The sequence below is a fragment of the Balaenoptera physalus genome (genome assembly GCF_965194825.1).
Source record: "Balaenoptera physalus genome assembly, chromosome: 5".
Lineage (NCBI taxonomy): Eukaryota > Metazoa > Chordata > Mammalia > Artiodactyla > Balaenopteridae > Balaenoptera > Balaenoptera physalus.
Window position 1 is genome coordinate 66,196,355 of NC_138884.1, and position 17,419 is coordinate 66,213,773.

General features: G+C 34.1%; 1 protein-coding gene and 2 long non-coding RNA genes across 16 annotated transcripts in view; 1 reads left to right on the top strand and 2 right to left on the bottom strand.

The window, feature by feature from the left end:
- Positions 1–17,419, bottom strand: part of LOC309661923 — an 865,375-nt gene that overhangs the window by 367,013 nt on the left and 480,943 nt on the right. The window lies entirely within an intron of this gene.
- LOC309661915 overlaps positions 1–17,419 on the bottom strand; it is a 550,870-nt gene that overhangs the window by 133,558 nt on the left and 399,893 nt on the right. The gene's annotated exons all lie outside the window — the stretch shown is intronic.
- The window catches only part of EPHA5 (EPH receptor A5), a 323,332-nt gene that overhangs the window by 26,562 nt on the left and 279,351 nt on the right, over positions 1–17,419 (top strand). For all 14 annotated transcript variants that reach the window (XR_014264264.1, XR_014264265.1, XR_014264266.1 and 11 more), the window contains exon 2: positions 3,946–4,010. Coding sequence is in view for 11 of the 14 variants with exons in the window: in XM_082463744.1 (XP_082319870.1) it covers positions 3,946–4,010 (65 nt within the window). In the remaining 3 variants the exon portion in view is untranslated. The remainder of the gene's footprint in view (positions 1–3,945; positions 4,011–17,419) is intronic.

Sequence of the window (17,419 nt, forward strand, 5' to 3'; positions counted from 1 at the left end):
AGTGCTTGTGATTGGTCTGTTTATATTTTCTATTTCTTCCTGGTTCAGTCTCGGAAAGCTGTGCTTTTCTAAGAATTTGTCCATTTCTTCCAGGTTTTCCATTTTATTGGCATAGAGTTGCTTATAGTAATGTCTCATGATCCTTTGTATTTCTGCAGTGTCAGTTGTTACTGCTTTTTCATTTCTAATTCTGTTGATTTGAGTCTTCTATTTTTTCTGGATGAGTCTGGCTAATGGTTTATCAATTTTGTTTATCTTCTCAAAGAACCAGCTTTTACTTTTATTGATCTTTGCTATTATTTCCTCCATTTCTTTTTCATTTATTTCTTTTTTTTTTTTTGTCCTTGGTGCCCAGCATGGCGTTCAAGGCCTTTTTTTTTTTTTTCTTTAATTATTATTTTTTAATGCTATTCTTGTCTGCTTACATTCTTTTTATTTATGTATGTATATATGTATGTATGGCTGTGTTGGGTCTTCGTTTCTGTGCGAGGGCTTTCCCTAGTTGTGGCAAGCGGGGGCCACTCTTCATAGCGGTGCGGGGGCCACTCTTCATCGCGGTGTGCGGGCCTCTCACTATCGCGGCCTCTCGTTGCCGAGCACAGGCTCCAGACGCGCAGACTCAGCAATTGTGGCTCACGGGCCGAGCCGCTCCGCGGCATGTGGGATCCTCCCAGACCAGGGCTCGAACCCGCGTCCCCTGCATCGGCAGGCAGATTCTCAACCACTACGCCACCAGGGAAGCCCTTTCATTTATTTCTGATCTATTTCTTTATGATTTCTTTCCTTCTGCTAACTTTGGGTTTTTTTTTGTTTGTTTGTTTGTTTTTTCTTCTTTCTCTAATTTCTTTAGGTATAAGGTTAGGTTGTTTATTTGAGATTTTTCTTGTTTCTTGAGGTAGGATTGTATTGCTGTAAACTTCCCTCTTACAACTGCTTTTGCTGCATCCCATAGGTTTTGGGCCATTTTGTTTTCATTGTCATTTGTTTCTAGGTATGTTTTGAGTTCCTCTTTGATTCCTTGAGTGATCTCTTGGTTACTTAGTAGCATACTGTTTAGCCTCCATGTGTTTGTATTTTTACACACTTTTTCCTGTAATTGATATCTAGTCTCATAGCGTTGTGGTCGGAAAAGATACTTGATATGATTTTAATTTTCTTAAATTTACCAAGGCTTGATCTGTGACCCAAGATATGATCTATCCTGGAGAATGTTCCATGAGCACTTGAGAAGAAAGTGTATTATTTTGTTTTTGGATGGAATGTCCTATAAATATCAATTAAGTCCATCTTGTTTAATGTATCATTTAAATATTGTGTTTCCTTATTTATTTTCATTTTGGTTGATTTGTCCATTGGTGAAACTGTAGTGTTAAAGTCCCCTACTATGATTGTGTTACTGTCGATTTCCCCTTTTATGGCTGTTAGCACTTGCCTTATGTATTGAGGTGCTCTTATGTTGGGTGCATAAATATTTACAATTGTTATATTTTCTTAATTGGATTGATCTATTGATCATTATGTAGGGTCCTGCTTTGTGTCTTGTAATAGTCTTTATTTAAAGTCTATTTTGTCTGTTATGAGAATTGCTACTCCAGCTTTCTTTTGATTTCCATTTGCATAGAATACCTTTTTTTATCCCCCCACTTTCAGTCTGTTTGTGTCCCTAGGTCTGAAGTGGGTCTCATGTAGACAGCATATATACGGGTCATGTTTTTGTATCCATTCAGCCAGTCTATGTCTTTTGGTTGGAGCATTTAATCCATTTACATTTAAGGTAATTATCGATATGTATGTTCCTATTACCATTTTCTTAATTGTTTTGGGTTTGTTATTGTAGGTCTTTTCCTTCTCTTGTGTTTCCTGCGTAGAGAAGTTCCTTTAGTATTTGCTGTAAAGCTGGTTTGGTGGTGCTGAATTCTCTTAACTTTTGCTTGTCTGTAAAGTTTTTAACTTCTCCGGCAAATCTGAATGAGATCATTGCTGGATGGAGTAATCTTGGTTGTAGGTTTTTCCCTTTCATCACTTTACATATGTCCTGCCAGTCCCTTCTGGCTTGCAGAGTTTCTGCTGAAAGATCAGCTGTTAACCTTATGTGGATTCCCTTGTATGTTATTTCTTGCTTTTCCCTTGCTGCTTTTAATATTTCTTATTGTATTTAATTTTTGATAGTTTGATTAATATGTGTCTTGGTATGTTTCTCCTTGGATTTCTCCTGTATGGGACTCTCTGCACTTCCTGGACTTGATTGACTATTTCCTTTCCCATATTAGGGAAGTTTTCAACTATAATCTCTTCAAATATTTTTCAGTCCCTTTCTCTTTTTCTTCTTCTTCTGGGACCCCTTTAGTTCGAATGTTGGTGCATTTAATATTGTCGCTGAGGTCTCTAAGACTGTCCTCAATTATTTTCATTCTTTTTTCTTTATTCTGCCCTCTGGTAGTTATTTCCACTATTTTATCTTCTGGGTCACTTATCTGTCCTTCTGCTTCAGTTATTCTGCCATTGATTCTTTCTAGAGAATTTTTAATTTCATTTATTGTGTTGTTTATCATTATTTGTTTGCTCTTTAGTTCTTCTAGGTCCTTGTTAAACGTTTCTTATATTTTCTCCATTCTGTTTCCAAGATTTTGGATCATCTTTACTATCATTACTCTGAATTCTTTTTCAGGCAGACTGCCTATTTCCCTTTCATTTGTTTGGTCTGGTGGGATTTTACCTTGCTCCTTCCTCTGCTGCATATTTCTCTGTCTTATTTTGCTTAACTTATTGTGTTTGGGGTCTCCTTTTCGCAGGCTGCAGGTTCTTGTTGCAGGCTGTTGATTTTGTTGTCTGCCCCCAGTGGGCAAGGTTGGTTCAGTGGGTTGTGTAGGCTTCCTGGTGGAGGGGACTGTGCCTGTGTTCTGGTGAATGAGGCTGGATTTTGTCTTTCTGGTGGGCAGGACCGCATCCAGTGGTGTGTTTGGGGGTGTCTGTGAACTTAGTATGATTCTAGGCAGCCTCTCTGCCTAGCACACTTTTAAACTACTTTAATTTCAGAAGGACAGTAGGTGAACCTGTTGAAATATAAACTCCCTGAGTGTCTATGTATCTGTGTGTGAGTATGTGCAAGTTTGTGAGTGTGCGAATGTTGGTGCATGTGCGTGTGGATACTCTTCCATTGCTTCCTTTTGCAATGATGATGTTTGGACTTCCATCTTCGGAGTTACAAACATGTTAGGATACCCAAGCCTAATTGAGTTCTGCCTTTCAAAATGTAGCTAACAGTTTTGTAAAAAACACATTTTGGACTATAGTTATATATATATAGAAAGTATCTTTGGGAATGCAATGAGCACTTAGCTATTGCAACAACCTTAAGAGCTGCTGCATTTCCTAGGCTTGGTTAAGAGTGTATAGGTTTATTTCTTAACTAAATTTGCAATTTGGTTTACGGATTTTGGTTAATATCACAAAAAATCTTACAAACTTGGGAATAGTTTATTGTTGTTTAATGTTAATTATTTGTTCATTGCCTTTATAACAGCTTTCCAGAAGAAAATAGAGTATATTTAGCCCCAACTTTACAGCTGCAGCTTAATCCCAAGAACCAGCATCTTTAAAAAATGGACATGGTCCTCATGGTTTTCTGTGGACCTTTCATTTTTCCCCTTTTCTTATTAATTCTTTTCCTTTATTCCTATTTGACCAAAAAAAAAAAAAAAAAAGCACTTAGGGTAATAACTTGTTTATGTACTTTTGCTGTAATTTTTCTCCAAATAATTATTCAAAATCACTTGTTCTCTTGCATCCTAATAATGTTTTCTTCAAATTATAACTCTTGTATTCGTCATAATGAATGCTCAATCTACTTTCAGTTATGGATGTAATATGTGCTTTTAATAACTCTATGAAAATAGTGATGTATTTTTGTATATTTGACTCAGTTTTGTTTTCTTTCTCTTTTAGTGAATTTGTTGGATTCACGGACTGTCATGGGGGACTTGGGATGGATTGCTTTTCCAAAAAATGGGGTAAGCCTTTATGAAATTTTCCCTACAACTTAAACTACTTGAATAGACATCATCTTAAATATCATATAGTTGTAAATTCTCTGGACATAGTTGATGTTAAGAAAAGAGGGGTGTGTGTGAAGGGGAGTGAGGAGACTTCAAATTAGCTTTGACTGGGAAAAGCAAGCAAACTGGGAGGAGATTTTAATGACTGAACAACAAATATATTAATTTTCCTCTCTGAATATTTCTCCATAAAGAAATGTGAAGTTTCTTCAGCATTCAGGAGAGTTTTAGATTGAAGCAACCAACACATTTTTAGAATTGGTTTATCTTAAAAAAAAAAAAAAAAAGAAGAAGAAGAAGAGCTAAGAAAAAAACAAAGATTTGCTGCCAATTTGCCCTTATCTTGTTTATATTGAATAGGAAATAAAAGTTCATGTGTCAATGACAGTGTTGAATCAAACACTGTGACCAATTTATTATGTGTTTAATTTACTACATTAGGGAATTAAAATATTATAAGAAATTCCTTTAAATTCCATTGAAATTTAAAATGTCTCAGATTATCAGATTATTCATCATTCAAAGGTTTTCTTTTAATTCTTGAATTTTTCTCTATTGAGAACTTTCAGAAAAGATGCTCCATTGGAAGATTTTTATAATCAACCATTGTTTTTTTATTAGTAAATTATTTTATGGTGTACATTAAAAATAACTTCTTTGGGATGAAAATTAGGTAAGCCATTTTTTAACAATATGCCTATTAATATATTTATAGTACTAACAATCTTAATACATAGATTATATAAAAAATATTCAATTATCTCATACTTAATTAAAAACACATCCATATTATCAGATGGAAAATGAAAACATTAGTAAAATATTGTGACAAAATCATTGTATTACATAGAAAACATTAACTGTATTGCATGACTATTATATTGAAAACAATCTAGACTTTGATAGAATATTTTTATTATATAATGACTTTAATATTTAAATATTTAAAAAATTTTCAAGCTAAAACTACCCAACATCATTATTGAACCAACTCTGCTCAATAGTCTGTAATAACCTAAATGGGAAAAGAATTTTAAAAAGAATAGTTACATGTATATGTATAACTGAATCACTTTGCTGTACACCTGAAACTAACACAACATTGTTAATCAACTATACTCCAATATAAAATAAAAATAAAAAATAAAATAAAACACACATGGATTTTTATAATAAAAAAGAAAATATATAAAAAAGAAAAATAAAAAAAATTATCTAACCACCTTGTGACAAAAACAAATAATATTTTCAATCCTCTATTTAAAGAAAAAGTATTGTTAAACAATTTGAATGCTTAAAACTTTATTATACAGTGTATATATGCAATTAATTAGAAGATTATGCACACTAGTAATATTTCATATGACTTTGAAGGTTAATTTCAATTTAATTAAGTAATTTAATATTATAATAAATCTGGTTATAACAACCCAAATAACCAAAACTTAAATTTTTTTTCTAATTGATGAGTATACCAGATGTTTTAATTGGTTCTTTACTTAGAACATTCTTTCTGTGGAAATAAGACAAGTAGCATTAATTGTTCTAATGCATAATAATTTATATGTTAACATCCTCATCTCAATGTGCTTTCTCTTTTTTCATTAAGTTGATATTTCTTTTTGGTTGTAAATATTATGGTTACACTTAGAGGTATAATATAAATAAAGTAATACAAGTAGATTGTTAAGATATTAAAACATGAAGATAAGCCAAATGAAAAACAAATTGTCTTAATCAGATATAGCCAGTGCCAACATAAAGGTATATATATTCTCTTAATCTGTCTTTTATGTTTCTTATGCTCTTCCTTTCTCCATTCTTTCCTTATCCTTCCCCTCACTCACCAACCTCTGCGTTACTGTCTTTCTTTCATCTTTCACCAGCCCTATACAGGAAGATGGATGGCTAACATCCATCTGTGAGAACCTGTAAATATATTTTGTACTCTTCATTTTTTCACATATCAAAAATGATTTATTTCATAAATAAATTGCCCTTCCTGAGAAGATGGCTGACATATTGGGTTGAAATTAATTTTTTAAAAGTCTGAGAAAATATGTCATATTCTCTTTGAATCTCTCTGAATTTAGTTTTGTGTTCCTCCTATTTCCATTCAGAAGTTATTCAGACAAGGTTTGACAGAGTGTAACTGTGAGGGTAAATCTGATGTTGTAGTTGTCCTTGTAACTAGGCATTTTTAGGGAAATTACTCAATTCTGTATGTGATTTCTGCATAAAGCACAATTGACTCCTTTATAAAAACATAATCTTTTTATCAGGAATGGGCTATTTCCAGTCATTCTAACAACTTCATCCTTTCTTTTTCTTTCTATATAATTGTTAGTATAGTGTTAATTTTGTTCATATTTTTAAATGAGTATTTTTTCAAAATTCTTGTAATTTTTTGAGTGATGTTTCTTTTGACATAGCTAATGCCTGATGTTAATACTGAAGAAAAAGAAGTTAAACTAGAGAAACTTAGTGAATGTGCACTTATCCAAGTATGAGGAATGCATGTGGAATTCAGGTGTTATATTGATGTTATGTCACCCAAATGCAAAACGAAGATACTTTTAAAATTATATTTTAAAGAAAATAAGCATACAAAGTACAAGTAGTTCCAATAAAAGGTATATATATATACACACTTTATATATATTGTTATTAGGCTGAGTCATTTAGGATTAGATAAGAAATCTAACTCTAAGTGAAATATAGATCATTGGTGTGATATCAGCAAAAATTTTGGAATAAGGGCATCTGAAAATTTTCTCTTCCATGAAAGCCATGAGAAAAGTGGAAAATATTATAAGAATCAACTTTTCAGAACTCTGGAAATTAACCAAAATCTTGGAGCAATCCAGGGAACATTTAGTCAAGAAAAAGGACTAAATCTTGTTAGAACAACAAGTTTGTGGCATTTCAAGGTGCCCTGTGTCCTTTTCTGCCACTCCAGCTCTTTAAAGTAGCCTTGGACAAAACCAAAACTCTGTTGTCAGGGTGAAAAACAGCAGCCTGGCAGGCACTAGAGTGGGCAGAGTCAGGTAGGAGACTCTTCAAAGACTTGATCTCAGAGGATTGTCATTAAATATAACCTGATAACTCCATGAAAGAATGCTCTTGTAAGGCTGTCTTGACTTGTCTGACTTAGAGCTCCCCCAGTCTGAAAGCCTTTACTATATTAAGTAAAGAAGAATATTCTTTTTTCCAGAACATGTCCTGAACCTCAGGCCTTAAGAATGAATGTTTTATTATTTTATTTCTTAGACCGATAAAAATAGTACCCTAAATCTAGGCCTGAGAATTGGGCAAGTAACTTAGGAGAAACCCTATTCATCCCTTGTAGTCAGGCACACATTCCATACACCTCTTAGAAACAATCATTGCACCTGTCATACTTTTTCTTTGCTTTTAAGCTTTTAGATTTCTTATGGCAATCTCATATTTACCACTGTACAGTGTTTCTAAAACTAGGCTCAGTTCCTGGCATATAATAGAACTTCAATAAATATTTATTAGAAGGATGCTTATTTGTTAATTTATGAAATGGGACATACATTACTGAGATGTAGTTTTGCATGAAGATTAAATAAGTGGGACTGAGAGTAGAGCTGGGCACAGTTTTGGCACCCAGTAAACATCCTTTCTTTGATCTTCTGCTGCATTTCTGTTCTCCTTATATTAAAAGATCCATCAGTCAGTCATGTTTTTGTGTTTCTTTGCTAGTTTTTTGACTATATCTGTATGAATTCATTGTCAGCATTTAAAGATTGGGAGATTTCATATAAAGTCTGAATTTCCAGCTTCTCTGTTTAGTTGGAAGTTTCAGAAAGCCAGAGCTAGCAGCTTTCTATGACCTCAACAGCCCAAAGCTGAGTAAAGGCTGCTATTGGAAGAGAGTAAGCAAATTCTCCTATTTGACTCAATTTCTACCTGCTGCTCTTCAGTCATTTAAGTTGCTGGTCTGCAATGTTGGCATTATTATGGAGTCATTTTTTAATACTGCACACGCATCGGTTTTTTCTTCTGTTTTAGGAGGGACTTTAAAAAACTTCTCTGTGTTCCATGCTGAGACTGTTTCTTCCTAGTTTTTGTTTGAGTACTTCACCTCAGTTATGGCACATCCTTTGAATTTGGGCTTCAGCATGTGCTTTGTAGCTACAATGTATGAGATAGACAGTGGGTGTATGTGTGAGTGTCTTCTGCCTCATGGTAATAACTTGAAGCCTCCTTCCTTTTTTTTTTTTTTTCTGTACATATCTAGGATTACTATGTTACAGCAAAGGTTGCTTTCATTGCAAATTTGCTGCATTCATCCATTCAACAGATATATATTGGACACTTAGTTTGTAGCTTGAACTCTTCTAAGAGTGTGCCTTACTTAGTTTGTGCCTAGTTTTGGTAGTTAGTTATAGTAGTGAAGAAGAGTCAGTGACTACTATAACCAAGGTTACGGTAGTGAAGATAGTAAGTGAAGAAAACAAGCAAAAGTCCCTGATACCCTGGAGCTTGGGGCAGTGTTGGTATTTTGAGAATGAGTTATCAAAGTGTTAGAGCAAGGTGATAAATGAAATGCATTCTATTATTTTCTTTCTATACTTGTATGAAAGTGGCAGAGAGGTGAGAGTATTCTCTCAAGGTCATTAAAGTAGCTTGTGACACAACTGGGAGCAACACGTGTGTTGCATTTGGCACGTGTGCTGTCATATCATTGTTTCTCATTGTCTTGCAATGAAAAAACTACTCTTTCATTTAGTACATAAATTCATTTAGTACTGACAATGACAATGTAAAAAGAGATATTTAGTACTTTTTTGTAGATGAAGAAAATGAGGCTCAGTAAGGGTAAGTGATTTTCCCAAGGTTACGCAGTTGGTAAGAGACTGAGGCCATTTTAAACCCAGATCTTCCAGGATACTGATTAATTTAAACCAGAGGTGAACTCCTACAAATAGTTAGGTCTCCAGAGACATAGGTTCTGGATGGTTCTCAGACGTCTAGTTCATGTAAGAGAGGAATTCATGCTGAAGGGAAAATTCACCTCAAAGAAAGTTTTAAATGAGGTGGAGTGGGTCACATGCTATTAATTGCTAGATCGTAATACATCTTTGGAAAAATGTATAGCACGTAGGTGCTCAAATATATAAGTTGCATTTGTTATATTGTGTATATAACAAATATATATATAATTAAATAATTATATAAAACGTAGATAGGTAATGAAAAGGATGAATTAACTTGACTCCCAGCTATATCTGTAATTCACTCTATTATTTTTGGGACCTGTGTGAATCTCCGCTTTCCTGTTTGTTAAGCAAGGATGGGTGGCTATTATATCATCTACCTTGCAGTGTTGTTTTAGGATAAAGTAAGATAATGTATTTGAATTCACCACATCATCGCTCAACCACTGAAGAAGCAGAAAAGATGATGGTTGGTTAAAAAGCTACTTTTGTATTGCTGTTTTCAAACATAACCAGAAAGCAACAGTTTGGTGGTTAAAAGCAACAACCACTCAGCTATCTCTTTGGCATTTGACTGTTCAAATGAAGTAAGTAAACTCTTCAGAGTTTTTATGCCTCAACTCCCAAATGTGGGACTCAGTACTCGTATTTCACTTTGAATAAAATTAAGGGGAGGGTTTGTCAATTTTTTTTTTTCTCCCGGAACTGGTCTTTAATTGTAGACAGAAATAAAAACAAATAAGCAAAACACAGACTGACTTCTGGCTTAATTGATGTAAAATGTGCATAGTTACCCTCAATTCTAAATTTCACTGCCTGTTTGAGTAAATATTTTTTTCCTCCAGAGCACCTTTTGTTAGTATTTTACACTGAGGTTCTCAAACTTTTTCAGCCTCAACCCATTAGGACATAATTCTAACAGCAATAGTAATTCGTAATTGTGAATAAGGAATAATAAAGAGACGTTGAGAATTAATTTATTTCATGATTGACTCTATTGCCAACCCTCTATTTTTTATATTTACATAAGATTTTGTCTTAAAATACTTGTTACTTTTTTAACCATTGCCTTATTTTTAAAAATTAATATACTTAATTTTTTTAGAGAAGTTTTGGGTTTGCATAAAAGTGAGCAGAAAGTATGCAGGGTTCTTATACACAACTTCAATATCCTCCTTAACCTTTTTTCACTATTAGCATGTTGCATTAGTGTGGCACATTTGTTACAATAGACCAGGCAATGTTGATACATTATTATTAGGTAAATTCCAGGTTTATATTAAAGTTCACTCTTTCTCTTGTACATTCTCTGGGTTTTAACAAATACATAATAACATGTGTTTACACATGCAGTTACACATTGCAGTATCATACAGAACATTCCCTGTCCTATCTGTACACACCCTGAAGATGTACTTTGCTTCCTTCTAATTACAGTAGCGTTATTTCATTCACCTTCCAGAACATTTAATGTTGATTAATTTATATAGTCTGATCATTCATGTTAATAGCATTGTTTCCTGGAAATTTTGAGCAAGTGTTTTCAAAACATTCTTATAAGAATAAAATGAATGGCTATCGTGTTTGTTTAGAGCAGATTATGCTCTTAACGTCTTAGAAATTTCACTATTGCTCTTTTTCCATATGTTGTTGTTACAAAAGATCACAAGATAGACCTGCCTTCTTTGCTTTGGCGGAAAGCCTTTTCCCCAGTGAGTCCTTTGTACTTCCTGTTCACACAGTGGGCAAGCCACCACATTCCCCTGGCTGTCACCTCTGAATCATATTGCAAATTCTGCTTTTATTTTTGCTCTCTTTTCCTATTCCATTCAAAGAAGATAAACATTATTTTTGCAGTCTTTTCCTATGCTGATCTTAGGGGGTATTAGGATCATTCAAAATAACTTATTCACTTGAGAGAGATTTCAGAATATTGACTTAAATCATATTTGTACTAAAATGGAGACAGAGTAAGCTGCTCTCTGCCTAGGGGAGAAAGAACAAGCAATAGTCCTACATAAAGTCACTTCAAAACGGGAGTTTATGGCTTTTCTTGTCTTAGTGTCAGTTTGTTCTATTTTCTGATTTCTTCAAGACAGAGAACCTGTGTTTACTTTTGAAGTTGAAAATAACTCAGGTTTAGATTACTCAAAATGGACTGTGAATCCACCATTAGTGTTTTATGTGGATTCTCTTGCATCAAGAGAAACTTAAACTGGATTTTCTATTCTGATACTCAGATTTTGGTAAAAGTGTATGTGAGGGTTTTGTGTGTGATTCCTCCTCCCCAAACTTAAAGGCAAAGAATGAGGAGAAGTATTTGAACCCTGCTAATCTCATATATTTTGGTTATGATCAGGATGTTTTGCCAGAACCTTGTTTTGGCTTTGCTTTCTACCAAAGGAGAGGAAAGATAATGACAAGCACTGAGGCCCACACTGAGCATGGAGAGGCTAATAAAGATTAAAGTTATGCTGAAGTGGGGGAAAAAAGAGCACATTAGTGGATATAGAAAAGCTCTTTATTTGGACAGTGATGGAAAATAATTCTAAAGGGAATGGATATTATACTATATAATGCAAATGCCAGTATAATGAAGAACAACCCTATTCCAAAGTAGCTTTGTATTCATTATTTTTTAGAAAAACAAAAAGCACACCCAACCTGTAAGGTAATTAAGATAAATAATTTAAGGAATTCAAGACAGTCATTTAGCATACACTGAAGTTTAGATGAAGCACAGTTTTGCACTTAGATTTCCCATATAGAAACTAAGCAATTATGAAGAAAGTTTTTTAAAGTGTGCAGTTCTGCTTTGGCATATGAGACAAATGTTGTATTTCGCCTTTGCTATATATTGAATGTATTAGCAAGAGTCACAGTGTATTCATGCAAGGTAGGATTGAGACATGCATATATTATTTGTTTACTAGGTGTCACTCTGTTTATATACTTAAAGTCACTATAAAATAGTGCCTATATTTTCTTCTTTACAGTCTCTCAAAACACTCCTGCATTATAGGGCAACTCACAAACATAAACTGGAAAATGGCCTCTATTCATGATATCCTCTTGTTAATCCTTCTTCTTACCCTAACTGCAATAGGCTAGCTAAAGACCTCATCCTTCAAACTGCAGTTTAAGTCTTATTTCCTCAGGAAAGTATGGTTCAAAGATTAACTGTTCTTCCATTAGCAGATCATGCTGTGAAATCCTTTTTCCCTCCATCCCAACCCCTATCTATTTTTTCTCCAGATCACAGTGTGTACAGCTATGTTATCCATACTCATCACCTAGACTAGCTTCCTACCCAAACACTTAATTCTCCTGATCCGCTCCTTTTGGATGACATTCTCTATTGGTCTGTATAAGAAGCCGGGAGCATACATGTGAACAGAGTTTCAGGTTATTTCTAAAGAGTTATATATATTACAGTCACCTTACCTGCGATGTCAGACACCTGTGCACCCACTTACTTCAAACAGCCATTTCCCAATATTATTCCCACCTGTTTCATATTGGGTACTCATGTTTTCCTTTTCCCCATTACGTATATGGAGATTTCTGGGTCTCTATCTAGAGGTTTCTCTGTGAAATGACTTACTCCTTGTAAAATCTGGACCTAAAATCCTTCTTCTTCTGAAAAAAAATTCTCTGCTCTCATTGATATTTGCTCCAGTTTCCATATGTGACTATAATGATTTTTTTTTTACTCTCATCTTCCCATTCATTGATGAAGATGTTAAATAAAATGGCTTTGCAGAGGTCCCCAGGGGCCAAACACCAGATATTTTCCTAGTGGTTTGATTGCTGTTTATCATGATCTTTTTTTTAAACCATTCTTCAGCTGTTTTCAGTTCATGTGACAGTGCTCCCATGCAAGTCAATTTGAATTAATTTTGCAAGCAAAATGCTTTATGGTTCTGAGTAGATAATCTTCCTCTCCCACAGAGAAAATATATACTGTAATCATCCAGCATTCCTGTTGATTATTTCCATTAAAGGCAGCACAGGGAGAGAGAATGCTCAAGACTCCTCTCGGGTTTGAAGTTTTTTGAGGCTTTTGCTATTCATTGCCTTATTCTCTCTCCCTCTCTCCCTCTCTCTCTCTCTCTCTTTTATTTTTCTTTTATGCCACTCAGTGCTTGCACTAATGCAGAAAATGATGGTCCATACTGCTCAGCCTGGAAACTCTGTCCTCTGGAGCCTGGGGCTGGTATCCTTGTGATCTTATATCCCAACACACTTCCCCCCAAATGAACTGACTTCTCTCTTCTTAAATCCCCAAAAGAGTCATATAAATTTCTACCTCTAGTGTTTTGCACGGATTGCTTGAAATACTTCACCTTCCACCCTCCATATAACCCATCTTAATACTAATCATTTTTTCCAAAGCCCAGTTTAAGTTATACAGCATGAAACTTTCCATTACCACCTGGAAGGGTGACCACTTCCTAGGCTGAATCAAAATCCAGCACTTCCTGTGTATTGAATACAATAAAAATTAGATATTTATAGTGTTACCAGTGTTTGTGTATGACTACTGTAAGCTTCTCTAGTGTAAAGACCTTTATGTTGTTATCTCTAGCACGTTGCTCTATGCCTCAAATATAAATTCACATTAATCGCATCTGCCACTGATTGATACATAACTAGGCATCTGAATCTGTAGGAAGTGGTGGTTGTTTAGATGCAAAAGGCTATACATTTTTGGCTAAAATAGAATAGTAAAAAGACACACCAAAGTTTGGATCTAGGGGTTCTTATTTATTTGGTGTCATGTAAGCTTGAACCAAGAATACTTTATTTTTATTATACAATTAATTTTACCAAAAGACTGTTATGTGCCAAATAGTGAGATTACATTGATATACAGGACTCACTTCCTCTCCTCAGCTAATCAGATAAGTTTGAATGATGTCTCCTAGAGTTGTGAAATATACAGTCTGCACAAACATATACACAACTCTGGGCCCCCCTCTCTATTGAGTTCAATCCAAATTACTAATTTGTATACATATTTGCCTCCTTAAAGGCATTATGGTTAACATGGAGACTTTGAAATCAGCTAATCTAGATTCAGAATCTAACTCCACACCTTACTACCTAATGTGTAGCAAGTTAGTCACTCTGTGTCTCCATTTCCTCATTTATAAATTATGTATAATACTACCTACTGCACAATGTTCTTATGCCTATTAGAATGAGATAATGATGCAATGTTTAGCATGATGCCTGTTTAACTCACAGAACCCAATATCAATTGAGTTCTTGAAAAAAATGAAACCAAGGGATTGGCCAGCCTTTCATGATCTGATGTTCGCCTCTCTCTGGTTCCTACCTTTGACTAGTCATTTCTTTGTTATTCTCTCAGCAAACCAGATTTCTTTGCTTCAGTTTCACATGGCTTTCACACAATTCCAAATTTGATTGCCTGTATTTAAAAGACCAGCTCAGGCTGACTGGGGATGTTCCAAATTCCACATAGAAAGATTTCCACTTGGTTCTGCTGACCGTCACTGATTCATATATACCCAGCTGGATTGAGGAAGGAGGGTAAAATCATACAGTATAAGTGTAGCTCTAGCTGTTGGTGACCATCTCTGCTATAAGGAGAGCAGCTTAAAAAAAAAAAAAAGTTGGTGTCATCTCAATTAGTGTCTCTTAGGAATTCTGATAAGGAAGCATTTCCCTAAGTATAAAGCCATTTTCTCATATAAAATTTATTTAGTTATAAAAATAATTACTAATGTGAAATGTTTATTCCAAAAATTTGCAGTGAAATTAGTTGTTTCAATACATAATTTCCATCATGTTTCTAAAGCCTGATTTCTACAATGCGTATGAATTTTACCCAGCGTTCAATAATTTTATTTGAGTGGTCTCTTTGATTTATTTATATTCTATTTGATAATCATATTTAATTGGTCTATTTGACTTATTTAAAATCTTACTATTATATGTCCCACTATTTTTATATTTTAGACTTCATTGTAATCAGTGATTCTACATCTTTTGATTATCATCATTCTGTTCTGTAAGACAAATATCTATGTGCCTCCATGCTTCTTTGCGTATTTCAGTATACATCTAGTTATTATGAGTAAGAAGACTAACAGCATCCTATAAGCTCATTGTTTCCTTAGAGGGCAAGAAAATCACCCTTGTGTTTGCTGACCTGGTCCTGAAAGTCCCTATGTTGCATCATAAGCCAAATCTCTTGTTTAGAAGCAAGTTATAGATACAAAAATATAGAAACAAAAGAGTAAGGCAGTCTTTACTGTTGAGTAATAGTTTTTACAATCTTTAAGATAAATTAATGCTTTTCTTATGTGGGATTGCCTTATGTGATTTCAATGCTTCCAAAATGTTACTGTGAATATTTAATGCCATAGGTTATGAATCTGAACTTATTCAGAATATACCTTCCAATTCAGCTTTATTTCTTAACCTTCGATCTAGAACATATATAATAGAAATGGTGTGCATATGCTTCATGAATCCTTCATGTATTCCACTCCACGTTATATACATCCAGACAGGACAGTTGCCAAAGCTGTTGGAGAAGTTTCATTTTAAACAGAGCTTTGTATAGTTGGGCATGCATGAACTTTTAGTTGATTATAACATGCAAATATGTAATAAGCTGAAGAATCACGGGCTGTGCTGTGATTACAAATTATTTAAATAATGGAGGATTATTCACTTTGTGTCACAAATAGTTCCAATCTTCACCATTAAAGGCATAACGATGAGTATAATCCTGAGAGATAAAGTTACTTCATTAAACAAGCTTCTCTGGTTTACTGTTTGCTTTATTTTAATGCCAGATTGAATAATGGGATTTTTAAAGGTAATTTAACAGTGAAAGTATATTGCATTTATATCATCTTATAATTTTGCAATACTGCTACATTTGTAAAATATATAGATTGAGGTTATTATGATAAAAGTAGCATATAATTTCAATGCTAATGTCAGGAAGATTAAAATGGTTCCGAAAAGTAATATTAGCATGTCATTAATCTGGAAGGTGAAAGGTAACTATAATGTCATCAGATGTTGAGAGTGTTTTCTAGCTAGCCAATCACCAGTAATTTTCATGGTAGCTTTATTCATTAGTGCACTGAAATTTATTCCTGACATGTACATATAATATATGTTGTGTTGTTCTTTGAAAGTAGAAATGAGCATGAAGTTACAATATCATATACACAGTCAGTAAAATATTGAAATTAAGATTATCTTATTTACTATCTTTGCAATGTTTATGTCTTCCTCAAATTCATATGTTGAAATCATGATGCAATGGTATTAGGAGGTGGGACCTTCAGGAGGTAAAATCAAGAGAGTATAACCCTTAAGATGGGTTGAGTACCCTTATAGGAGGCAGGGGAAGTTTGCTTTCTCTCTTTTTCTCTCTCAGCCACATGAGGATACAGCAATAAAGTGTCCATCTACAAGCCAGGAAGCAGAATCTCATCAGACAGTAGGTCTGCTGGTGCCTTGCTCTTGTATTTCCCAGCCTCCAGAACTGTGAGACATAAATATTTGTTGTTTAAACCACCTAGTCTGTAGTGTTTGTTAAAGCAGACTGAACTAAGACAGGTGCCAATTTCTATTTTTCTAAAGGAGTAATAATGTATAATGTGGTCAGCCACAGAAAAGGCAATGAAAATATGGGAGATCTCTCTCTCCTGCTCAAACTACACATCCCATAAAATGAATATGTATTTAGTAAACAAGACAGACTTTTTGGGTGCAGATAACTTAAGGAGGGCTAAAACTCCTCAACTGAGGCTTAATATTTCCCAAATTGATGTTTTACATTAGTAGAGTAGTAGATTTAATAGATTGTCTGAAACAGGAAATTCATGTGTTAAGCCAAAGGGGTTTTATACTAAAGTAAGTTTCAAAAATATTAAATGAAGTAGAATTAGCATATTTCTCTACTTATTGCATTATACTAAGCCTTTGTAGATTAATGACCATGCAGGTCTCCCAAATAATTTGATCAAGAAACATTTTACCCACTATATGTACGAACATCTTCATGAAGAATGTTCAGCAGAACGTAGTTTAGGAAACATTTTTTTCAAAGAACTTGTTTTCTTTTTAAAACATCTGGATGCAGTGATAACAGAGAAATAAGAATACAGAAATATATGTTTTCCCTTTGTCATAATGACATATGGAACAGTGCCTAAGAATCACTTTCTTACACATGCCTGGAAATTTTGTCTAAGGCACCATAATAACAACTAGCTAGTCTATCACTGGAAATTACCACCATATTAGTTTCTAATATGTGGCTTATTATAGGCTTATTAGGATTATTATACATTCTTATTGCAGAGACTAGGTGACTTAGATATGCAAGTTATGGTTGGAGAGGAT